The sequence below is a fragment of the Piliocolobus tephrosceles genome, chromosome 6 (assembly GCF_002776525.5).
Source record: "Piliocolobus tephrosceles isolate RC106 chromosome 6, ASM277652v3, whole genome shotgun sequence".
NCBI lineage: Eukaryota > Metazoa > Chordata > Mammalia > Primates > Cercopithecidae > Piliocolobus > Piliocolobus tephrosceles.
Window position 1 is genome coordinate 96,438,601 of NC_045439.1, and position 27,343 is coordinate 96,465,943.

Below are 27,343 nucleotides of genomic sequence, written 5' to 3' on the forward strand. Positions count from 1 at the left end.
AGGGCAGGGATCTTGAACTGAAGTCCACATTGGCCTCTTTTATATGCCTCACTCTATCCTGGAGCATGAGGGACACCTTTAGAAGAGCTTCATGCCTTACCTGAGTTTTCTGAGGGCACACCTGTCCTGTGAGTTTCCTGGGCATGTTTCCAGCAGATGAACATACACTACCACTTTCTCTTTCATTCTTCATCTTCAGAGTCTGACACGCTGCCAAAAATGGAAAGTTGGCTTCTTAGCATGAATATCTTCTTCTATTGACTCCAGTTTGACATCATAGAACATCATTAGGTTATGGAACTGGAAGAGACCTGAAAAATCATGTCTTCTTATTTTCTTAATTGAAACATGAGGAAAGCAAGCGGGGTCGAAGGAAAGTAAATGGCTTATCTAAAGTCATTATGGAAAAATGAGGATTAGAACTGGATTTACCACCTCACAGTCTAATGTTTCTCTATCTCTATCATGTCATCTTTTGCAGAAACACCTGAGTAAGAGAGAAACTTACTAAAATCTTTAGGAGATTTTGTAGTTTAAATGATTGGTATAGTTTTTTTCTTTTTCACTGTCATGCATTCCAAATTCAGTTTTTAGAAACCAGATTTTCAATGCTTGTTATTGATCTTCTGTTGAGATTGGTTTGCATTCTAGTCACTATTGCTGGTAAGAAATTATCCTGATTTCCATGGCTTGAAAGAGTCATTTTATTTTTCTCATATTTTAGTGGTCAGGCATTTGGAAATAAGTCATCAGGGCAGTTCTTTCCTGGTGTCTCTCGTATGGTTGCAGTCAGAAGTTGGCTGGGGTTGCAATTATCTGAAGCCTCAATTGGTCTGGACATCTAAGATTGCTCCTTTCCATTATTTGGTTGACATTTAATGCCAATTGATCCCGGTTCAGCTGAGAGCTTAATTGACTGTCTACTGGAGTACCATATGGGTCTTTCCATATGACCTGGACTTTGTTATGGCATGGCTTCCTTATGGTAGTCAGTCCTCTTACATGGAGACTTAGGGCTTCAGATGCAAGTATCTCAGTGACCTGATGCCTATTTCTTAATCCTCAAACTGTACCCCAGGATTGCATTGCTTTTCATGACCTAGTCTTGAAAGGTAAGCAATGTTACTTCCATTGCATTCTATTTGGTAATAAGGGAGTTACTAAGATTGGCTAAGATTTAAGAGTAGGTGACATAGATACCATCTCTTGGTGGTACACATGACAAAACATTTGTGGACAAGTTTTAAAATCATTACAGTTTGGATTTTAGAGTCAAAAAGTTTCCACTAAATAAATACTAATTTGGCTATTTTACCATGTCCTATTTTTTTTTTTTTAAAACTTGCTATATTTCAAAATTCAATTTGTAAAATAGTAAGAAAGTTTACATTTGCTTTTGAGTAAATTATTCAACTTCTCTTGGCCTCAATTTCCTTATTATTATGATAATAATAATGATATCTAAATTTTAAGATAAGAATTTTGTTCTAAGAATTAAGCAGTAAATGGTGTCTGAAACAAAGTAGACACTGAATGGTAATAATCATAATATTGGCCTGATGCAGTGGCTCACGCTAGTTATTCCCAGTACTTTGGGAGGCTGAGATGGGTGAATTGCTTGAGCTCAGGAGTTTGAGACCAGCCTGGGCAACATGGTTGAAATCCGGTCTCTACCAAAAATACAAAAATGAGCCAGCTGTGGTGGTACACTCCTGTAGTCCCAGCTACTCAGGAGGCTGAGGTAGGAGGATCCTGGGAAGGTGGGCTGCAGTCCAGTTGAGACTTTGGTGAGTTGTGATCATGCCAGCCTGGGTGACAGAGCAAGACCCTGTCCCCCCCCCCCAAAAATATAACGTTGTTGTCTACATGGGATGCCAGTTCATATCTTGATGCCTATTTCTTAACCCTCAATTTGTACAGAACATCTCTGAAAACAGCGCTTCAGATTGGAGTAGGGAAGACCATTACCCACTACTTTAAAGAGTGCCCAAGTAGCAGAGTACCCATGACATAACATGAGTCCCTGAAATGAGAGGCACAAAGACAGCAGGGTCAAATCATTCCTGCTTCATACTTCTGCTTTAGACTAGCTTGCTGAGAATGAGCTGGGTAGAGGACATAGAAAAGGGCATCTTCCCAGTGTTTTTGAAAAGAAAGTGACTTGTAGAGGCAGGGACAAGCCTCCCTGTCCCGAATGCTCATTTTTTTTTTTTTGAGACGGAGTCTCGCTCTGTCGCCCAGGCTGGAGTACAGTGGCCGGATCTCAGCTCACTGCAAGCTCCGCCTCCCGGGTTTACGCTATTCTCCTGCCTCAGCCTTCCGAGTAGCTGGGACTACAGGCACCCGCCACCTCGCCCGGCTAGTTTTTTGTATTTTTTAGTAGAGACGGGGTTTCACCGGGTTAGCCAGGATGGTCTCCATCTCCTGACCTCGTGATCTGCCCGTCTCGGATGTATGTTTTGGAGGTGGTGCATTCAGAGAGGATGAAGGCAGCAAGTGGCAGCTGCTGGTTGAAGGAAGAAGGCAGCAACCCATTTCCTTGACGACAGTGTGAGCCTTGGGTGATAGACACCTGGAAGTGTTATTTACTTGCTATGTTTAGAATCCTTTTAGAAAAGCTGAAAACTGTTTGCCACTTCCTTTCAGTAATCCTTAATTCTAACCTGCAAGTTTTGTGCTATAATTTGTCAACTGTGCTTGAGAAAGACTTCACAGCCTTCCTAGAAATAGAGATGGAGCCTGCTTTCCGATCAGCAGCATTTAAAAGAAAACAGAGAATCTTTCAGGCATGTGAGGTTGTTGATTGCTGTCATTATTATGATGACTGGAGACTTTGCAATTTACAGAGAGACCACAAACGTGCCGGGCATTGTTGACAAAGCACAGGATTCAAAATTGTTTCTGCCCAGAGGATGCAATCTCACCCTTTTTAGATGTTTTGTTTATTTTTTTCTCTCTCCTTAAGAGTATTCTGCTAAATTGGGAACATTGTGATCCTGGTGGAAAGTTGATCTGGTAAGATGTATCTCAAAGGATCTTCAGACCTATTTTCAGATTATTCACCGTTTGTCTGTCATAGCCATAGCCTATTTATTTATCTATCAACATTTTATTGAGCATTTAGTGTGACCCAGGCAGTAAGCTAAGCATTTCTACCTTTATTAAGGTATTTCTAACCCAACTGTCCAAGAGTTAGGTACAAGTATTAGTCCACTAATGTGGATGAGGAAATTGGGTGTTATAGAGGTTATGGAAATTAGCCTAAAGTTGATCTGAATTAAACTTACATTTTTAATCCCTTCTCTTCTCTCTTTTTCTCCCTGTCTCCCTCTACCTCTCTCTTTCTGTGCCTCAGCCTCACTAGCCTTCTGAATGTCCCTCAACTTTGCCACAGGACTTTGCATACTAGCCTCTTTTGCCCTGAGCATTTTGCTTTTCCATTTTCTGCTAGTTTACTTTTGTTTATCTTTCAGCTCTCAGCTTAAGTGTTGCTTCTGAAGGCGTCCTTTTCTGATTCACATCAAATAACTCTATTTTATGCTCACATGTCACAATAAACCCATCACCTATTCCCAGTTGCACTTTTATATTTGGGTGACTCTGCACAATACATTCCTCCCCAAGTAACTTCGAAGCTTTGTGAGAACAAGGACTGTCTATATACATGCTATCTATGTATTTGCGGCACCTAGCACAGTGCCTGGTACATAGTAAATGTTCAACAAATATCTACCAAATAAATGAAAAATAGGCCACATTCTATCTTTACCTTGTGCTAGACCATGAATACCCTTTTTACCAAGGAGGATCACTGATATCCTTGACAATTCATTATATAAGACTCAATGTATGATTGGGACATTTGTAAAATTCTGGGGTTGGAGAACTATGAACAAAGATCCTGGTAGATGTTGTTTTCAAGGTTCCATCTAAGATACTCCAGTCAGAAAATAGTATATGCCATTTATTTTATTTTGTTTTATTTTATATCTTAACATTTTGTTACAAAACCACATTACCTACCACCCAGCTTCTGTAGTGATAGCAAACTTCTTTCTTATATGTCTTCACTATTTCCACACCAACCCCCATCATTATTGAAACAAATATCATAGTTATTCAGCCCATAGTCTTTTTGAACACGTCTTTCTTATGAACTCATTTCAACCTTGCCAGGAAATGTTTTCCTTCAACTTAGGCTAAATTTCTAATCATGCAGTTTCTGCCTGTTTCCTCTTGTGTGAAGACAGAGCTGCTGGTCACTATTTTTGGTGTTACATAACCATTTTTAGTAACTGAAGTTTGTAACTCCCTTCAGTCATTCATTACCAACTTCAAATTTAATAATGTCTTTTATTTAACCAATGGACCATCTCTAGTGAGTGTTCAAACTGCATGACTGGAAGAACAAATTTATTTTTGGCAATATGGTTTTCTTGGGCTATGAGCTGTATCCTGTTCTCTCGGCTCATGAGTTTGGAAAAGGTTCTGTCTTACTCTTTAGAGGCTAAGGAATAGAATGTTATGGGCTTGTTCTTTCAATCTGGCAGGGCATAAGCACTCTATTTCTGTGAGATCAGGGGCACTACTCAAAGTGCGATGGGATGGACTATCTTTTTCACCAGTCTAGTAAAATTGGGTCTAGACCCGTGGAGAAAATTGAGAGGGGGATTACAAGATCTTTTTTCCCCTCCACTTTAAGACTATGACAGATCAAAGGTCCTTTTTTTTTTTAGATGATGTCTCACTCTGTTGACCAGGCTAAAGTGCAGTGGTGTGATCTCAGCTCACTGCAACCTCTGCCACCCAGGTTCAAACGATTCTCCTGAGTAGCTAGGATTACAGGCACGTGCCACTACGCCTGGCTAATTTTTTGTATTCTTAGTAGAGACGGGGTTTCACCATGTTGGCCAGGATGGTCTCGATCTCCTGACGTCATGATCTGCCTGCCTCAGCCTCCCAAAGTGCTGGGATTACAGGTGTGAGCCACTGTGCCAGCCAGTGGTGCCTATATTTTAACACTGTGTTTGACTGCCATGTTTCGAATATGATTTGTTTGCCCCCACCAAGTCACATGTTGAGATCTGAACCCCGATGTTGGAGTTGGGGCCCGATGGGGCCCTGGGGCCTTGCACAGAGTAGGCATTCAGGAAACCATGGAATGAGAGGTGTTTGGATCATAGGGGCAGACCCCCCATGAATGGCTGAGTGCCATTGTCCCAGGAGTGAGTGAGTTCTCACTCTTGGTTCCCACATGAACCGGTTGTTGAAAAGGCCTGGCACTTCCCTTCCTTCTCTCACTTCCTCGCTTACCCTGTGATTTGCACATGCAGGCTTCTCTTGCCTTGCACCATGAGCAGAAGTAGACTGACACTTTCATCAAAAGCAGATGCCGGGGCTGTGCTTCTTGTACAGCCTGCAGAATATGAGCTAAATACGCTTCTTTTCTTTCATAAATTACCCAATCTCAAGCTTGAAAAAATAACAACACAAAAGACATACTAAAACACTGACACATAGTTGGCACTCTATATTTGCTTGCTCAGTTGCTAGATTGACAGAAAAATTGAGCTGTGTACCTTGTAAACTTCTGTAACAATGTTCTCACTGGGATGGACTTTACATCCTGGCATCGAGAACAGAATGGCAAGACTCTGTCAGATTGCATATTAAGTTTGAATCCCATCTCATATCGTTCCATAGTTTCCTGAATGCCTACTGTGTGAAACACCCCATGCTAGGATCAGGGGAGAACAAGAGGAATGAGTCAAAAATCTTGCTCTAGAGGAGCTCACAGTCTAAAGTGAGTGTGGGAGATGGAAAGTGGCTGAAAATTCTTTTCTGCTTCTCTAGTTGAGGGGTAGAGTCTAACTCCCCTCCCCTTGAATTTGGACTAGCATCCAGGTTGATTTGATTAATCAGTAGAATGTGGCAGAAGTGATGTTTGACCTTCTGAGGCTAAGACAAAAGAAGCCTTGTAACTTTCACCCAGTTCTTGTAGAATACTTGATCTAGGGGAAGCCAGCTGCCGTGGAAGAGGTCCAAGTACCTTAAGACTATTATGCTGAAAAAGACATATGTGGGTATTCTGGTCAATAGTCCAAGTGTGCCCAGTCTTCTAGCTATACCTGTCAAGGCGCCAGACACGATTGAAACACAGACCCTCCAGTCTAGTGCATCTGCCAGTTGAGTGGCACTCAGTGACCTCAGTTAATACCATGGGAAGCAGAAGAATCTCCCAGTCAAGTTCTAGCCAAATTTACCTACCTAGAAAATCCACAGCTAGAATTAAAAAGCTACAGTTCTAAGGCACTAAGTTTTGGGGTAGTTTGTTACCCCCAAAATAGACAATGAGAACAGAGATGTAAGAAAATAACCAGGATCAAGTAAGAATTTTAATAAAAGGTATGTACAAAGCCTTATTGGACAATGAATTAGAACAAATAATTGTGTTCTCGGAGAGGCCAGGCTGCCACAGCGCCCCACTTGGTGGGGCACCAATCACATTGCAGTCTTTGTGAACAGCAGCCCTGGAGTTGTGCAGAGCCCAACATGAGCAGACATATGTGGCAATTGTGTGTAATGGGGGCTGGGAAGGTAGGTTATCTGGGAAAACCATATAGAAAAGGAGCTGGAGCTGAGAATTAACATATGCTACAACGAGTGGGGAGAAATGACACTTAAGCCTGCGTCAGCCTGAGCCCAGACTTGAAAGCAGAGGTACCCGTGATGCTCTTGGTGCATAACAACTGGTTCTGTATCGTTGGCATGGAGTGTTGGGGTAGGAGGAGTGGCTGCAGCTGAGCCTCCAGAGGCAAAGTGACATAAAGGGCGTCATTTTCATACCCTGATAAGGAGTTGGGAGCAGGAAGGCAACAGTGATACATAGAAGATTTTAAAGCAGGAAGTGACACATTCAAAACACTGTTTGAGAAAATTGCAGTTCAAAACCCCACAGACTACGTAAAACACTGTTCTTCCAACTCCCTGCGTCTCCCTGAAAGCTTGGTAGATACATTTTTTTTTTTTTTAATAGAAATGTCTTCAACAACAGGGGATTACTCAATGTTTCATTTCAAAGGATCATTAAAGGAAAATCAAGGCACATCACATCCTGCCTTCTTTAACTGCTCATTTATTATTACTGTGGGTGAGATAACGGCTTTGTGTTATTCTTCTAAATAGTGTAAAGTATTTATTGGTAAATGTAGCAGTATATAAATTAATGCCAATTGAGATTATTTTTCTCCACTGATCACCATAATTTTTACTTAAAGTAAAACCATTTTTACTGCTCCATTCTGGTTCAGCGCTGAGTGAGGGCATTATGAACTGAATATCTATAGGACGACACTGTCTCTTAGTTTCCATGGGACGGCAAGATTCTCTTGGTGAGCTGTCTCTCTGGTTTGTTTGTGAAATCAATTTCTTTCCTATTTTTTAAGACCACAGTACTTGGGAAGAGAGCACGTGGAGGTGCAAAATTTTCTTTTCTCTGTCACATCTGAATTTACTGAAAGTGACTTTTATAAGTGAAGATATTCATTATTTCACTTATCTGAAAGTCCACAGGTGGGGGGGTCCAAAGAGTTGATCTGGTGGCTTATCAGTCACTGAGGACCCAAAATTGTGTCTTTATATGACAATGTCCAAACACAGGAAACATTTTTGTGTTTTGTTTTAAATTATTTTTTAACTTCTGGAGAAAATCTTTTTCCAAAATCCTGCAGATGTCCTCTCAGGTTTTCTATTGCTGATCTGGGTTCATATTCTCCTCTAAACCAACCACATGAAATAGAAAAAGCTTAGAGGAGATGAGCCATGGCCCATTCCTTGGGCAGGGGAGAGAGACCCACATCCTCCATCAGCACTCGACCATCCTACATTTGAAGCAAATGGGGTTTTCTCGGAGGCAACTCCAGAGGAATGGCTGATGTGTGTGCGGCATACAATGTTGGCCACAGGTCAAACCAATTTAAAGATGTTGATTTAATATATACCATATGCCAAGTCCTATATCCGTGCTGGCAGATACAACAGAACCATAGAAGACAACACTTGTTCTCAGGGAGTATCAGTGGGCATTGTAATAAAGCAGGCCATTCCTTAGCTTGAGGAATTAATTTAATAAAATATAGGGATTATCTATTATACCTTGTGAGGTGGGAATAGAGAGATGAATAAGACCTAGTTCTTGCCTACAAATAATGTGCAATTTTCTTCACTGTCTGCTTTATTCAATCTGGTCATACGGCAGATGGATTCATCCCCCAGCCTCCCATGCCCTGTCATGCTGCCCTCGGAACACACAGGGCTACATCATAGTGGGAACACTCTTTTCTCCCCTTTCAACTTGGTTTCTCAAGAGTCTCCCATCCAAGTACTAACCAGACCTACCCTGTTTAGCTTCTGAGAGGTTTCTCAAGAGTCATCACTCATGGATCTGGCTGGGTTCAATGTTCCTTTCTAGGATTCTCTCTACTTCTCCCAGTTTACCTTTGTCACAGCCCTTGCTGTCTTGGGTACTGTCTGCCAGCTGTTCATTTCAGCCAGCCTGGAGCCCCATGAAGGAAGGTTGTGACGGCATCCATTTTTATCCTCAGTACCTAGCTTGGTGGCTGGAATATAGATGATTCCCAATGAATGTTTGTGAGATGAATGCATGAATCATTGAATGAAAATAAATTATATCTGGATCTTTTATTCCCCTTTAATCAGTTTTTAGCTTATTAGTTTTCCTCTTTCCCTTTTCTCCTTCCTCTTTTTCTTCTCTCTCCATTTTCTCTCTTATTTTCCTTTTCCTTGCTCATGATTTATAATCAACTAATGACTTTGGCATTTTAAAAGTTACCCAACATTTGCACAGCCTTTCCAAAGGCTTTTATGCCTCTCCTCTTCACAGAAAGATGAGGTATGCTAGAGGTCTATCCAGAAATGTCAGAGCTGATCAGGAAGTCAATTCCAGAGACTTCATTTTCTTCTGTGAGCCATCTTTGGGTTCACTTTCAAAGGGCTAGAGTCCTGAAAATTCTCCCAAATAATGGATCAGTTTCTGGACTGCTCCTCCATTCTTATTTCTAGTTTTTCATAGACTACGGAGGGAGAGGCACCCACATTGGTACACGTATATATCACAGTTGTCAGAGGATGGTGTGGACTTGGGGATTCAGAGAATGATATCGTCTGTTAACCTTCAGTGCAGATGTGATGAGAGGCATTAGCAAAGCATATGCCAAGATTGCCCTTGTTAGCCCAAAGCTCCCAGTGGAGAAGACATTAGAGTAAACCCAGGTCTTTCTCCTGGGTAAGTGAAGACATCAAGTATCTTGCGATTCCCTCTCGGAATAGGAGTTAGACAGTTAAATTTTGATATCTTGTTTATCAAGTAATTTACAAATCAAAATTAATTGAAAAAGTAAATTAATTGATTTTTTTTTTTTAAACCAGAGTGTTCCTGAGTTTAATTGGGGCACACCTGGGTGAGAGGGCCTGGCACCTAGAAGAAGGTGTTGGGTCTCTTGCCTTGACAGCACAGGACCCAGTGGGGCAGCGGGAACTTGTTCTTGGAGTTGTGGAACTGCTTGATTGTGGGCTGGTGGCACTTGCTGGGGACAGTCTCCTCCAGCTTCATAAGCTAGATGGAGTGGGTGGGGCATGGTGTGGGGAGCCCATGTCTGGGTAGCACTGGGTGACAGTGCCCGTGGTGGTCAGGTCTTGGTATTCCCTGTGCATGTTGCGGCTGCCCCTCCGGGAGTCATAGCACAGTCAGATGCCAAATTCTTCACCCTCAAGGGGGGCTTCTCAAATACCTGCACATAGGTGTTAACCAATTAGTTGATTTTTTAAATTAATTAATTTTGATTTGTAAAAATATTTATCTTGATTACTATGGGTTTTTTAAAAAATTTAAAAAATTTTTTATGCTCTCTTAAATTTTGTGCTGAAGCAAGTGGCCCTGGTTGGAGTTTTGAAGTCTGATTTTAACCCTTTAGGACCCTGGGGGGTCTTAAAGCTGGGACTGAAGAAAGTGTAGGCATCATCTGTCTTTGGAGATGTTGTTGGACTTCCTGGCCTCCTTGTAGTTCTTTTTGGTTTGGTTTGGTTCCATTCAACAAATATTTGCACACCTTTTATGGAAGATCTTTGTGCCAGGTGCTGGAAAGAGATATACACAAAACTTGATTTCTTCTTTAAATATCTTCATACCTAGTGGAGGTGGAGTGGGAAGCAAGATTATACCATGATACCAACACCATGTTGTAAGTGAAATGTCAGAGCTGAGCCCGGAATGATATGGAGATAGAAGGGACTCCAGACCCAGCTTGAGGGTTGGATGGGGATCTTGTGGAGCTGGAGTGCACTTGAAGGGTGAGCTGGCATTGACCAGGCTGAGAGGTAAGGAAAAGTGCTGCAGGAAGAGGGAAGAGTGTGATCAAAGTTACAGAGGCATGAAATGGCATGGTTTGATCAGGAAACTCCAAGAGGTTCTGTGTTGCTAGAGCATATATTTCAGGCAGGGGTGTTGTAATGAATAATGAAGCTGAAGACATAAGAAGGACAAGATCATAAAGAGCTTTGGAAATTCTATTAATGAGCTATGACTTTATCCTATATGTGATGGGGAATTATTGAGGCCTTTGAAGCATGAGTCTTATAAATGGGAAGATTAAGACTTTGCCTTAAATAAAATACCCTCTCCTCCAAATATCTTACAGTGCAAAGAGTACTGGCCTGATTTTGGGAGCCTGGACTGAGTGGTACTCCTGGCTTTGCGCATGTATTACCTCAGGAGACTCAGCAAGTCCACGCTGTCTCTGAATTCAGGGTTCTTTTCTGTATAACAGAGGATAGAGTGTCAAGTAGTGCAGAGATTCCTTAGAGTATTTTCATAATAGGATTTAGCACCACCCTGGGATTCTGTTGAGAAAAGGAGGAGTTCATTCTTGTCAGTCAGGGAAGTCTTTTCATCAGAACATTTTCGTGGATTTCTGTCTCTTTCCTCTGTGCTGTATTTAAAAATAAGCTGGCCAGGTGCAGTGGCTCATGCCTGTAATCCCTTTGGGAGGCCGAGTCAGGTGGATAATGAGGTTAGGAGATCGAGACCATCCTGGCTAACATGGTGGAAACTCGTCTCTACTAAAAACACAAAAAACTAGCCAGGTGTGGTGGCACATGCCTGTAGCCCCAGTTACTTGGGAGGTTGAGGCAGGAGAACTGCTTGAACCCCGGAGGCGGAGGTTGCAGTGAGTGGAGATCACACCACTGCACCCCTGCCTGGGCAATAGAGCAAGACTTCGTCTCAAATAAAAATAAGCCAAGTCTACTGAAATAACAGATCTGTGCTACCCTGGCCCACAACTTACTTCCTTGTTTTCTGTATAAATCATTATTACTTATTCTTTTGTTCGTCTTGCTGATGTTACTACAAGATAGGTCCGCAAAGAGGGGTTCCGAAGACTAAATATGGAGGGAGGCACAGCCCCTGGTTCCCTTACCAAGTGAGTCCCCTTGTCTGTCCTTTTGCTGTAGTAAGTCTTTCTTTATGGCAGGAAGTAGAGCTCTACCATTCCATGTGCATCCCTGATCATCCAGCTCCTTCCTCTTGCATTCTTAAATATGGCTGCCTGTGTTCTCATTGCAGAGCTCCTCCGACAAGAAGTGCATCCTGACCATCCTCAAGGTCCTTGGAGATCTGCTTTCTGTTGGTGAGTAGGCTAATGTCCTCATGCCTTCATATGGTGGATGTGGAGCCTGCTGGCTGTGATCTCTCCCAGGCACCTCTGTGACCTGGGGTTTTGCTCTTGCTTCAATTTTCTGTGAGAGGCAGCATCCCTAGCCCATCTTTTTTCTGTAAGGTTAATAAGACCCAAGTAACCTGGACTGATTGTACTTGCACTCCTCAGTCTTCTCACCTAACATTGAGGGTGAAATTAGATTTAGTAGTAACCCTCCATGGTTCTACCCCTCTTCTCGCTCTGCTCACTTCCATTGTGACCTATTTAAAAGAGCCAAGTATCAGAAGCTACCTTGGCTATTTCAAGTAGAGGCAGGAATATCAGGCAGGAGCTGAACTTGGAAGCATGTAAGCATCACGTTTTCAGAGATAAGATAACAGAGTCGACTACATTGGAATCAACGGGATTAACTGGAGCATGCTTCTCTTCGCTCAAGTTCTTACTGAGATTTTTGAACATTCTAACACTCAATTTGCATTTTTATGTATGCTCGCCACATTACTTTAGAAAGAAATATTAACACCAAACAAGCAATATCAGAAATAAATGACACTCCAGACCCATAGATCCTCAGGATTATGGTTTCAAGAAGAAGGGGCCCATCATATTGGGGTCTTACCATGGTTTGTGCTGTGCTCCACTGGCAGGATGACTTATGTTTAGTCTTTTGTGTGCGGCCTGTGTAAGTGAAGTCACTCGTTTTCTGGGATAGTGCTGTCTTACATTTGTCCAGAGGTGTCTGAAACTCTTAAGATGAAACCTTGAAGTTCTCCCTCTGATAAGGTGGTGATTACTGTGCCTCTTGCAGAGAATGCTACTTTTCATTAGGATAAAAAATCAGGTGGTCTTCTTTGATAATGCACCACCCTGTTGGCCACCTTGGTTAGGTCAACTTTGCCCCGTGCATAGAGAGAATCAACCAAGGCCAAGTTGAAATGAAATCGTTGCTTTTGAGTTTGTCCTTGGGCAAGGTGGAGGAGATCCCTGTTCAAAATTGTACTTAGGTAGAAAGACCAATAGTTCATCAGAGCTTTAGACTCTCTTCAAAATTCCCTAGATAGGATGATTGGATGTTTCTTTCTCAAGGGACTACTCCAGTGGTTTCTGTAATTTTCTCCCATCAGTTTCTGAAGGCCAGCATCAGAAAATCATTATGCCATCAATACAATGATTCCAGATTAGGCCATCATCCCAATCCTTGTTACGGAAGATTCAAATGTATAGCAGAGGGATACTGACATTCCCTCTTCTAAGTATATGATTATACAAAAGCCTATATGCATATTTACATATGTGTACACACATACACATACATATACCAAATATTCAACAGATTCTCAGGTAAGCTCTATTTATTACAGCTGTTGCAGCTGAACACAACTAGGTTCTTAAATATTCCACTATTTTCCCATTTCACAACCCTCTTTCCTTAACTGATAGTGCAACTTTAGCACAGGTTGCTTCAAGAACTACACAATTTTATGTAGTTGAAATGAACTAATTCTTACTCTGTCTCTAGCTGTCAGGTCTGCCTTCTGCTCCAACGAAAATGGGGGTTATTACTTGTGGCTCATCTTTCCTCTGGCTTCCCCTCAGGCACAGACCGGAGAATTCACTACATGATCAGCAAGGGTGGCAGTGAGGCTCTTCTGCAGACCCTGGTAGACACAGCAAGGACAGCTTCTCCAGACTATGACATCCTCCTGCCTCTCTTCCGGCTGCTGGCCAAAGTTGGCCTAAGAGGTACTCATACTCCAAGACCTAAAGCTGACTGAAAAGGCACTTCTAGGGTTGTTATTATGAGTGCAATTTGGGAAGCTCTGGTGGAGAAGCACAGGGAGGAAGTGGAAGGGAGGTTCTGGACACCTTGATGGTGATGGCAGGAGCAGCCCCATAGGAGAGGGAATTTTGTTGAATTTGATGTCAGCTCATCCAAGGTATGGTGCTCAGGACAGAGCCCAGAACAAACATGGACTACATGGGGCATGGATCATATGGGGGAAAGGAGGGGAGATACTCCAATGCAGTTTTTAATCATTTTAAAAATAAATGGAACATGTCTAAAAGTTGCATCACATGGTTGTGGAGAAAAAGGAACACTTATACACTGTTGGTGGGAGTATAAGTTAGTTCAACCATAGTGGAAAACAATGTGGTGATTCCTCAAAGACCTAAAGACAGAAATACCATTCGATCTAGCAATCCTATTACTGGGTATATAACCAAAGGAATATAAATCATTCTATTATAAAGACATCCGCATGCATTTGGTCATTGCAGCACTATTCACAATTACAAGGACATGGACTCAACCTAAATGCCCATCAATAATAGACTGGATAAAGAAAATGTGGTACATATACACTGTGGAATACTATATAGCCATAAAAAGGATGAGATCATGTCCTTTGCAGGGACATGGGTGGAGCTGGAGGCCATTATCCTTAGCAAATTAAAGCAGAAACAGAAAACCAAATACTTCATGTTGTCACTTATAAGTGGAAGCTAAATGATGAGAGCACATGGACACAGAGAAGAACAACACACGCTGGGGCCTGTCTGAAGGTAAGGAGGGTAAGAGGAGGGAGAGGATTAGAAAAAATAACTAATGAGTACTAGGCTTAATACCTGGGTGCTGAAATAATCTGTACAACAAACCCCCATGGCACAAGTTTACCTATATAACAAACCTGCACATTTACCCTTGAACTTAAAAGTTAAAAAAAGAAAGTCTATTACATAAGTGTACTAGTTTCCTGGAGATGCCATAACGAATTGCCACAAACTGATTAGCTTAACATAACAGAAGGCTGTTAGGAGATCAGAAGTCCAAAATCAAGGTGTTGGCAGGGTTGGTTCCTTCTGGAGGCTCTGAGGGAGAATTGGTTCCATGCCTCTCTCCTCTGAGGGTTGCCAGAAATCCTTGGTGTTTCTTGGACTGTAAATGCATCACTCCAATCTCTGCCTCCATCTTCACATGGTGTTCTCCTCTGTATCATTTCCTCTTTGTGTAAGGACATCAGTCATAGGATTTAGGGCCCACTCTAATTTCTAATAAAATCTGCAAAGACTCTATTTCCCAAAAGAATAACATTCTGAGCTTCTGGTGGACATGAATTTCTGGGGACCACTATTCAACCCACTACAAGTCACACAGAAGCAGAACATTCCTAGTTGAAAGGAAGATGGAGGAAGGACCTAGAGTTCTTTCCATTTAGGCTCCATAGTCATTTCTGTTTCATCAAGGAAAACCCTGAAACATTTCCCGAAAACTCTAGAAGTTCTTGGAGCACAGTTTAAAAGCATGGGCACTCAGGACTCACACAAACATTGCAAACGAGTGGCAAGTATTAAGTTCTAATTGCGTGCTGAGTCTTATATAGGTCACAGCTGAGAAGCTCAGATCCTCTGAAAGGTGGACCTTTGATGTCCCGTGCTATCAGTGACAGCCAAGGGCCCAGGGGTTCTGGAGCACTCTTCATTTAAATATTTGGATCTCCACTCTAAGTCTATTCAACATTCTGCTGATAATGATGGAGAACTAGGCTTTTGCCAACACCTGCCTGAGCATGTCCCAGAAATAATCAATACAATTCATTTGGTGAATATTCAACAGATATTTACTGGATGTCTCCTAGGGCCAGGTGCTGCAGGCACTAGGAACACCATGATGACCAAGGCAGTTAAGGACCTGCTCTCATGGAACTTATGTTCAAGGGGAGAAGGCCAGCAAATCAACAAATAACTTGGAGATAGCAGATAAGTGCTGTAAGAGGAAGCAAGAGTGATGTTACGCTAGCCTGGTGTGGTCAGGAGAGGTGACATTGGAGCTAAAACTTCAAGAAAGAGAAGAAGTCAGTAAAGCAAAGAGTGGGCCAGGTGGACTCCAGGAAAGGACCACAGAGACTTGATATATACCATAAACGGTATAAGCTGGGGAGTCACACCTGGGTTTCAGGCCTGGCCCTGACACTTATTAGCTATGTGACCGACAAAGTACTTAAACTTTCTGAGCATTGTGCCCTTATGTATAAAATAGAGTTATCTGTACAGTTGACCCTCCATTTCTGTGGGTTCTGCACCCATGGATTCAGTTAACATTGGATTGAAAATATTTTTAAAAATTGTATCTGTACTAAACATGTACAAACTTTTTTCTTGTCATTATTCCCTAAACAATACAGTATAACAACTATTTACATATCATTTACATTAGATTAAGTATTATAGTAATCTAGAGATGATGTAAGGTCTGAGGATGTGTGTAGGTTATATGAAAATACTACACCATTTTATATGAGGGACTTGAGCATCTGTGGGTTTTGATATCTTTGGGAATCCTGGAACCATTCCCACGTGGATACTGAGGGATGACTCTACTTAATTCTAGGGTGCTGTGAGGATTAAACAAGGTATTGTATGTCACATGCTTATCATGTGGTTCATGGCTCTGGCAAACTAGGGTCATATGGATTTTATAGGAGAAAGAGAGACATGAGAGATACACCAGGCCGGTGATTTCCAAGTTATTCACCTTGATATTACTATTGTAGTGATTACATTACCACAGTTTCTGCCATCAAGGGGTTATAGTCCTTGACATTGACATTCAGGTTGCCATGGGCTAACCTGAATAGAACAGAAATGAGGTTGGCTGCTCATGAAGGAATGGGATAGATATATCTCTTTTCTGATGAAGGGAATGGGTTATGTAGGTTCAATTACAACCTCTTTGCTGTTGTCCTTTGGTCCAGAGGTACATATCAGTAAACCAGGTTTAGGATTTTATTTCTGTTTTATTCATTTCTACCTGCAATAAATCTGATAGTGATGTATTCTTGCAAAAACAAACATGATGATTTAGACATCACCCATTGACTGGTATCATAGTGGGGACAAGGAACATAAAATAAGTGTTTCTTTTTCTATGCTTATTTGCTAATTATTAAAATAATGAGGACTTATTTGTAACACTAGGTGTCAGTTTATTTGGAGCAGTAATTTAGAAATATTAGAGAGGAAATGAGGGGCGTTCCAAGATGGCCGAATAGGAACAGCTCCAGATGGCCCAATAGGAACAGCTCCAGTCTGCAACTCCCAGCGTGATCCATGCCAAAGATGGGTGATTACCGCATTTCTAACTGAGGAACATTGTTCATCTCACTGGGACTGGTTGGACTGTGGGTGCAGCCCACAGAGGGCAAGGTGAAGCAGGGCGGGGCATCGCCTCATCTGAGAAGCACAAGATGTTGGGGGATTTTTCTTTCCTAGGCAAGGGAAGCCCTGACAGACTACCTGGAAAAACGGGGCACTCCCACTTAAATACTGCACTTTTTCCAAGGTCTTAGCAACTTGCAGACAAGGTGATTCTCTCCTGTGTCTGACTTGGCAGGTCCCACGCCCACAGAGGCTTGCTCACTGCTAGCACAGCAGTATGAGATCAATCTGTGAGGCAGCAGCCTGGTTGGGGGAGGGGCGTCCGCCATTGCTGAGGCTTGAGTAGGTAAACAAAGCTGGGAAGCTTGAACTAGACAGAACCCACCACAGCTCAACAAGGCCTACTACCTCTAGACTCCACTTCTATGGGCAGGGCATAGCTGAACAAAAGGCAGCAGCAAATTTCTACAGACTTAAACATCCCTGTCTGATAGCTCTGAAGAGAGCAGTGGTTCTCCCAGCATGGCGTTTGAGCTCTAAGAATGGACAGACTGCCTCCTCAAGTGGGTACCTCACCCTCATGTAGCCCAACTGGGAGACACCTCCCAGTAGGGGCCAACAGACACCTCATATAGGCAGCTGTCCCTCTGGGATGAAGCTTCCAGAGGAATGATCAGGCAGCAATATTTGCTGTTCTGCAATATTTGTTGTTCTGCAGCCTCCTCTGGTGATACCCAGCAAACAGGGTCTGGAGTGGAACTCCAGCAAACTCCAACAGACATGCAGTTGAGGGACCTGACTGTTAGAAGGAAAACTAACAAACAGAAAGGAATAGCATCAACATCAACAAAAAGATAATCTATACCAAAACCCCATCTGTAGATCACCAACATCAAAGATCAAAGGTAGATAAAACCACAAAGATGGGGAGAAACCAGAGTAGAAAAGCTGAAAATTCTAAAAATCAGAGTGTCTCTTCTCCAAAGGATCACAGCTCCTCACCAGCGATGGAACAAAGCTGGATGGAGAATAACTTTGATGAGTAGGCTTCAGATGGTTGGTAATAACAAACTTCTCTGAGCTAAAGGAGGATGTTTGAACCCATCACAAAGAAGCTAAAAAACCTTAAAAAAAGATTAGATGAATAGCTAACTAGAATAAACAGTGTAGAGAAGATCTTAAATGACCTCATGGAGCTGAAAACCATGGCACAAGAACTTCGTGATGCATGCACAAGCTTCAATAGCCAATTCGATTAAGTGGAAGAAAGGGTATCAGTGATTGAAGATCAAATTAATGAAATGAAGTGAGAAGACAAGGTTAGAGAAAAAAAGAATAAAAAGAAATGAACAAAGCCTCCAAGAAATATGATACTATGTGAAAAGTCCAAATCTACATTTGATTGGTGTACTTAAAAGTGATGGGGAGAATGGAACCAAGTTGGAAAACACTCTGCAGGATATTATACAGGAGAACTTCCCCAGCCTAGCAAGGCAAGCCAACATTCAACTTCAGGAAATACAGAGAACACCACAAAGATACTCCTCGGGAACAGCAACCCCAAGATACATAATTGTCAGATTCACAAAGGTTGAAATGAAGGAAACAGTGTTAAGAGCAGCCAGAGAGAAAGGTCAAGTTATCCACAAAGGCAAGCCCATCAGACTAAGAGCAGATCTCTCAGTAGAAACCCTACAAGCCAGAAGAGAGTGGGGGCCAATATTCAGCATTCTTAAAGCAAAGAATTTTCAATCCAGAATCTCATATCCAGCTAAACTAAGCTTCATAAGTGAAGGAGAAATAAAATCCTTTACAGACAAGCAAATGCTGAGAGATTTTGTCACCACCAGGCCTGCCTTACAAGAGCTCCTGAAGGAAGCACTAAACATGGAAAGGAACAACTGGTACTAGCCACTGCAAAAAAAATGCCAAATTGTAAAGACCATCAATGCTATGAAGAAACTGCATCAATTAATGGGCAAAATAACCAGTGAACATCATAATGACAGGATCAAATTTACATATAACAATATTAACCTTAAATGTAAATGGGCTAAATGCCCCAATTAAAAGACAGACTGGCAAATTGGATAAAGAGTCAAGACCCATCAGTGTGCTGTATTCAGGAGACCCATCTCATGTGCAAAGATGCACATAGGCTCAAAATAAAGGGATGGAGGAAGATCTACCAAGAAAACAAAAAAAAAAAAAAAAAAAAAAAAAAAAAAAAAAAAAAAAAAAAGGACAAGAGTTGCAGTCCTAATCTCTGATAAAACAGACTTTAAACCAGAGACAAAGAAGGCCATTGCATAATGGTAAAGGGATCAATTCAACAAGAGCCAACTATCCTAAATATATATGCACCCAATACAGGAGTAACCAGATTCATAAAGCAAGTCCTTAGAGACCTACAAAGAGACTTAGACTCCTACACAATAATAATGGAAGACTTTAACACCCCACTGTCAACATTAGACAGATCAACGAAACACAATGTTAACAGAGATATCTAGGACCTGAACTCAGCTTTGCACCAAGCAGACCTAATAGACGTCTACAGAACTCTCCACCCCAAATCAACAGAATATACATTCTTCTCAGCACCACATCACACTTATTCCCAAATTGACCACATAATTGGAAGTAAAGCACTCCTCAGCAAATGTAAAAGAACAAAAATCACAACAAACTGTCTCTCAGACCACAGTGCAATCAAATTAGAACTCAGGATTAAGAAACTCACTCAAAATTGCACAACTACATGGAAAGTGAACAACCTGCTCCTGAATGACTATGGGGTACATAATGAAATGAAGGCAGAAATAAAGATGTTCTTTGAAACCAATGAGAACAAAGACACAATGTACCAGAATCTCTGGGACACATTTAAAGCAGTGTGTAGAGGGAAACTTACAGCACTAAATGCCCACAAAAGAAAGCAGGAAAGAAACACCCTAATATCACAATGAAAAGAACTAGAGAAGCAAGAGCAAATAAATTCAAAAGCTAGCAGAAAGCAAGAAATAACTAAGACCAGAGCAGAACTGAAAGAGATAGAGACACAAAAATCCCTTCAAAAAAATCAGTGAATCCAGGAGCTAGTTTTTTGAAAAGATCAACAAAATTGATAGACCACTGGCAAGGCTAATAAGAAAAGAGAGAAGAATTAAATATATGCAATAATAAATGATAAAGGGGATATCACCACCAATCCCACAGAAATACAAACTACCATCAGAGAATACTATAAACTCCTCTATGCAAATATATGAGAAAATCTAGAAGAAATGGATAAATTCCTGGACACATACACCCTCCCAAGACTAAACCAGGAAGAAGTTGAATTTCTGAATAGACCAATAACAGGCTCTGAAATTGAGGCAATAATTAATAGGCTATCAACCAAAAAAAGTCCAGGACCAGATGGATTCACAGCCGAATTCTACCAGAGGTATAAAGAGGAGCTGGTACCATTGTGAAACTATTCCAATGAATAGAAAAAGAGGGAATCCTCCCTAACTCATTTTATCAGGCCAAAATCATCCTGATACCAAAGCCTGGCACAACAAAAAGAATTTTAGACCAATATCCCTTATGAACATCGATGTGAAAATCCTCAATGAAATACTGGCAAACCAAATCCATCAGCACATCAAAAAGCTTATCCACCATGATCAAATAGGCTTCATCCCTGGGATGCAAGGCTGGTTCATCATACACAAATCAAAAAATATAATCCATCACATTAACAGAACCAATGACAAAAACCACATGATTATCTCAATAGTTGCAGAAAAGGCCTTTGACAAAATTCAACAGTGCTTCATGCTAAAAACTCTCAATAAACTAGGTACTGATGGAACTTATCTCAAAATAATCAGAGCTATTTATAACAAACCCACAGCCAATATCATACTGAATGGGCAAAAAACTGGAAGCATTCCCTTTGAAAACCGGCACAAGACAAGGATGCCCATGCTCACCACTCCTATTCAACATAGTGTTGGAAGTTCTGGCCAGGGCAATCAGGCAAGAGAAAGAAATCAGGGTATTCAATTAGGGAATGAGGAAGTCAAATTGTCCCTGTTTGCAGATGACATGATTTTATATTGAGAAAACCCCATCGTCTCAGCCCAAAATCTCCTTAAGCTGATGAGCAACTTCAGCAAAGTCTCAGGATACAAAATCAGCATGCAAAAATCACAAGCATTCCTATACACCATTAACAGACAAACAGAGAGCCAAATCATGAGTGAACTCCCATTCACAATTGCTACAAAGAGAATAAAATACCTAGGAATCCAACTTACAAGGGATGTGAAGGACCTCTTCAAGGAGAACTACAAACCACTGCTCAAGGAAATAAAAGAGGACACAAACAAATGAAAGAACATTTCGTGCTCCTGGATAGGAAGAATCAGTATTGTGAAAATGGCCATTCTGCCCAAAGTAATTTATAGATACACTGCCATCCCCATCAAGCTACCAGTAACTTTCTTCACAGAATTGGAAAAAACTAAAGTTCGTATGGAACCAAAAAAGAGCCTGCATTATCAAGACAATCCTAAGCAAAAAGAACAAAGCTGGAGGCATCAAGCTACCTGACTTCAAACTATATCACAAGTCTACCATAACAAAAACAGCATGGTACTGGTACCAAAACCACACATCTACAATCATCTGATCTTTGACAACCCTGACAAAAACCAGAAATGGGGAAAGGACTCCCTATTTAATAAATGGTGCTGGTATAACTGGCTAGCCATATATAGAAAGCTGAAACTGGATCCTTTCCTTATATCTTATACAAAAATTAATTCAAGATGGATTAAAGACTTAAATGTTAGACCTAAAACCATAAAAACCCAAAAAGAAAACCTAGGCAGTACCATTCAGGACATAGGCCTGGGCAATGACTTCATGACTAAAACACCAAAAGCAATGGCAACAAAAACCAAAATAGACAACTGAGATCTAATTAAAGAGCTTCTGCACAGCAAAAGAAACTAACATCAGAGTGAACAGGCAACCTACAGAATGGGAGAAAAATTTTGCAATCTACCCATTTGACAAAGGGCTAATCCAGAATCTGCAAAGAACTCAAACAAATTCACAAGAAAAAAACAACCCCATCAAAAAGTGGGCAAAGGATATGAACAGACACTTCTCAAAAGAAGACATTTATGCAGCCAACAGACATACAAATAAATGTTCATCATGACTGGTCGTCAGAGAAATGCAAACCAAAACCACAATGAGATACCATCTCACACCAGTTAGAATGGTGATCATTAAAAAGTCAGGAAATAACAGATGCTGGAGAAGATGTGGAGAAATAGGAATGCTTTTACACTGTTGGTGGGAGTGTAAATTAGTTCAACCATTGTGGAAGACAGTGTGGTGATTCCTCAAGGATCTAGAACTAGAATTACCATTTGACCCAGCAATCCCATTACTGAGTATATACCCAAAGGATTATAAATCATGCTACTACAAAGACGCATGCACACGTATGTTTGTTGCAGCACTATTCACAGCAGCAAAGACTTGGAACCAACCCAAATGTCCATCAATGATAGACTGGATTAAGAAAATGTGGCACATATATACCATGGACTAGTATGTAACCATAACAAAGGATGAGTTCGTATCCTTTGCAGGGACATGGATGAAGCTGGAGACCATTATTCTTATCAAATTGTCACAAGGACAGAAAACCAAACACCACATTTTCTCACTCATAGGTGGGAATTGAACCATGAGATCACTTGGACACAGGGCAGGAAACATCACACACCAGGGCCTGTCAAGGGGTGGAGGACTGGGGAAGGGATAGCATTAGGAGAAATACCTAATGTAAATGACAGGTTGATGGGTACAGCAAACCAACATGGTACACATATACATACGTGACAAACCTGCACGTTGTGCACATGTACGCTAGAAATGAAAGTATTATAAAATTATAAAGTATTATAAAAATGAAACAGAAATATTAGAGGGGAAAATTTTATTTTCTTAAAAATGTGTTTTGACTTTTTATTATGAAAACTTTCTCTCATATAGAAAGATGCCTCTTATATACCTAAAACTTAGTTCTAACCGTTGTTAACATTTTGCCATATTTTCTTCACCTATTTATTTTTATCTGAAATATTTTAAGAGAAATTGCAGGTAACATTTTCTTCCTAAACCCTTTCAAGTGCATTTCTTTGAAAAGAGATATTTCCCTACATAATCACAATACCATTATTACAAACCTAATAAAATTAAAAATACATGTGTAATTTATATTCATTCCAATTTCTCCAAATGTTCCCAACTGTCTTTTATAGACATATTCAAAGCAAGATCCAATACAAGTTGACACATTACATTTGAATGTTATATCAAGAATTATATTAATACTAAATATTCTCAATTCTAGAATTGTCTTAAAGAAAAAACTTTATTCCCATTTGAACTGTAGTTAATGTATGAGGACAACCTAAATATAGGGGCTTGAGAGTTATTCAACCCGCAAGCTTCCACGTAAATATGTGTAGCCCAAATTAGCTCTTTTGATTCATTTGGTTCTAGTGGGGACATATTTAGCAGCATTTGTCACTAGGTTTGAAAAATGTCTTTGGCTATGATTATCCTCCTCCTTCACCATCTTCCCCTTCCTCCACTCCACACATTGTACAATCCAGAATCAATGTGAAGGGCAGCTAAGATAGATTGATTTGTGTTCTTAGATAAAAAGATTGGACGGAAGGCCCTGGAATTGGAAGCACTTGATGTGACATTGATTCTGGTCAGGAAGAACCTATCCCATGGCCGGAACCTCCTCCACTGTCTCTGGGCTCTGCGTGTGTTTGCCTCCAGTGGTAAGTGACTCTACTGTGGCTCTCGGGGATGGCTTCCAAACCAGGGCTGGGACACATGGAAACTGCGTGAGGGTCTGGTTGGAAGAGAAGAATGGGTGAGAGATTCACATGATGGTCCCAGCCAGATAAATAAAGGAGGCTGACAATCCAGAGGCTGTGGAGGTGAGAAGTTAATTCTTCATCTTCTCCTTAGCCAGGTAGAGCTCTTGAGTCTGCTCCTAGAGATGGACTTCAATATTGTTTCTCCTTGACAGTCACACATTACAGCATTCTAGGCTTTTCTATGAGTACTACAAGGTAAAAAAGATATGACAGGAGAAAGGCAGACTTTATTTACAAGACTCCTTGTCACATTGAAGTGTTATATCTGGGTAGAATGACTCTCACATCACAGATCTCCCTTCCATATTCCTGAAATTGCTCATTGATTACAACATCCCTTACGATTTAAAAAAACCCATGGTCCTTCTCAACAGGGTCCTCCAGGTAATTATTAGGAACATTATAGCTCAGCTGATACTTATTTGCTATCTCCTGATTTGATTTATTTCTAATTATCATAGTAATTTTGTATTTAGACCTGTAATTTTATAGCTTAGAAGGAGAAACTTTAAAGAGTAAAGCAGCGCCAGGCACGGTGGCTCACGCCTGTAATCCCAGCACTTTGGGAGGATGAGGTGGGCAGATTGCTTGAGCCCAGGAGTTTGAGACCAGCTTGGTCTCTACTAAAAATACAAAAAATTAGCTGGGTGTGGTGGCATGTGCCTGTAGTCCCAGCTACTTGGAAGGCTGAAGTAGGAGAATCACTTGAACCCAGGAAGTCAAGGCTGCAGTGAGGAGTGATCATGCCCCTGCACTCCAGCCTGGGTGACCTTGTCTTAAAAAGAAAAAAAAAAAAAAAGGTGAGGCAATTGCTTGAATTCATATAGATAAAAAGTCACGAGGGCGGAATTTCTAACTCCAGAACTCATGTTAATTCTATTCCATATGGAAACGTTTTACTAATACATTAGATCCTATATCTCCTATCTCATATGTAACGAGCATAGACTTTCATTTCTTCTTTCTGGGTTCCCTTCCTATGAAATGAAAGTTACAATTATTTAAGGTTATATAGTCGATAGGGGAAAGAACGTGGGCTTAGAGCCAAAAAGACCTGAGTTTGACTGTGATTCTATTTCTTATGAGTCATGAAGCATGAGTACTTAACATGTTGAATCTCAGTTTCATCCTTTACAAAATCATAGTAGTAATAATGATTACTATTGCTCTGCTAGGGCTGCCTTAATGCCTTAACAAAATACCACAGTCTATGTGACTTAAACAAAAGAAATGTATTTTCTCACTTTTTTTTTTTTGAGATGAGGTCTCACTTTCTTGCCCAGGCACTGGTGTGACCTTGGCTCACTGCAATCTCTACCTCCCAGGTTCAGGTAATTATCTTGTCTCAGCCTCCCAGGTAGCTGGGATTGCAGGGAGCTGCCATCATGCCTGGCTAGTTTTTATATTTTAGTACAGACAGGGTTTCACCATGTTGGTCAGGCTGGTGTTGAACTCCTGATCTCAGGTGATCCGCCCACCTCGGCCTCCCAAAGTACTGGGGTCACAGGCATGAGCTACTGTGTGCTTTTTTTCTCACATTTTTGAAGGCTACAAATTGGAGCTTAGGATGTCGGCAGGTTTGGTTTCTACTGGCCCCTCTCTTTGGCTTCCAGATGACCGTCTGCTCCCTGTGTCCTCACATGGTCTTTCTTCTGTGCTTGGGCATCCTTGATGTTTCTTTGTGTGTTCAAATTCCCCCTTTTTATAAGGACATAAATCCACATTAGACTAGGGCCCACCTTAATGGCCTCATTTTAACATAATTCCCTCTCTAAAGGCCCTATCTCCAGATATAGTCCTACTCTGAGGTACTGAAGATTAGAGCTTCAACGTATGAATTTACGAGTGGACACTATTAGCCATAGTGGAGCTCATAGACTTGGTAGATGGGGTAAATAGGAGAATGTTCATGGGCATGTTTGTCACATGGCAACTGCTTGATAATTGCTAGTTTCTCTTCCCTGCCCTATACTTTTCCCTTACTCTTTTGAAGTAGTAGAATGAGTACAGATATGGGGAGATAATAGGTGACTTTTTATTTCTAATTACCCAAGAATGACTAAAATGCCTGATTTTTTTTTCTTTTGTTTCTTTTTCCTTTTTTTTTTTTTTTTGAGACAGTCTCACTTTGTTGTCCAGGCTGGAATGTAGTGGCACGATCTCGGCTCACTGCAGCCTGTCTCCTGGGTGCAAATGATTCTTGTACCTTATAGCCTCCTGAGTAGCTGGGATTACAGGTGTTCACTACTACATTTGGCTAATTTTTGTATTTTTAGTAAAGACAGAGCCAGGCTGGTCTTGAACTCCTGACCTCAGGTGATCCACCCACCTCAGCCTCCCAAAGTGCTGGGATTACAGGTGTGAGCCACTGTGCCTGACCGCAATAACTTGATTTTCATTGGTAAATTCTCTTAATAAACATGGAGGACTCATAAAAAGAAAGTCTTTCTGGGGAAATAACGGGATAGACGCTTGAATCCTTGTTCACAGATGGAGCCTCTACTCACCCGTCTCCCATATATTGACCTGAAAACCAGAGAGCACTGGGGAAAGGCTGAGTAGATTTGTATACACCCATCTCTAATAAAGGAAAAGAGGAACTGTGGCTTTGTATAAAGGACAACTCTCATTAACGAATAGACAGAAGGTGTGCCACCCATGTTTGTAGTGTGCCAGCAGACTGAAATGTGAAGCATTTCCTGGTTTCCTAAAGCATAAATAGGCTGAAAAACTTGCCTTCCTTAAATATAATGGTTATGGAGATATAGAAAAATTCCTTCAGGTGGAGTTCTGATAAGTCCTGGGATTTTCCTGTGGGTATGAGGAGGTGGCTATCTGATTCATCTTCTAAGCCTTTGTTGATTATACCAACTCACTCTTCCATAAGGTATTTAAAAAAATTATACTGTCACTCTCTATACATTGACTTTACTGATGAGAGGCAAGCAGAGTTCAAGAAGCCTGTGGATTACTATCTTTTCCATGAATTATTAGCCACTGTTGAATGTTCCAGCAAAGCTTTCTAAACAGCTCCTATCTTCAGAAGGAGTTGGCTGGAACCCTAATGGGTCTGTGAGAGCCCAATGAACCCTTCAGAAGTTCTCAGATGGCCAATGAGGATGTTTACAGAGCTGCCAGAGCTCTAACCTCGGACAGGCACCCACAAAGGTGAACTCAGTGAGGATTTCTTATTGTTATCCTCTTCCAATTTCAAGCCTAAAATCTTCCATATTAGAATCAGTGCTTTTAAAATTAACTCCTCCCTTACTCAGTACCAGAGTTTTTAAAATTACTTGCCAAGAGTTTTCTCTAGTATGTTTTCCCAATTCGGAAGCAAGAGCTGAGTGAGTAGCCACAAGAGTGGAAGATTGATGGCTTCCATACTAGGATGCCAAATCTCTGAATTTTGATCCAGGCAATTACTTCATGTACTAGCCTCAGGAGGGACATATGCATAGAGTGCATGTTCCAGGAACATGC

General features: G+C 41.1%; 1 protein-coding gene across 1 annotated transcript in view; it reads left to right on the plus strand.

Moving 5' to 3' along the window:
• Positions 1–11,638: 11,638 nt before the first annotated feature.
• Positions 11,639–27,343, plus strand: part of AGBL1 (ATP/GTP binding protein like 1) — a 606,328-nt gene continuing 590,623 nt past the window's right edge. The window contains 3 exon segments of the mRNA XM_026448330.1: positions 11,639–11,705; positions 13,332–13,478; positions 23,630–23,761. Of these exon segments, the coding sequence (XP_026304115.1) occupies positions 13,355–13,478; positions 23,630–23,761 (256 nt within the window). The 5' untranslated portion in view covers positions 11,639–11,705; positions 13,332–13,354.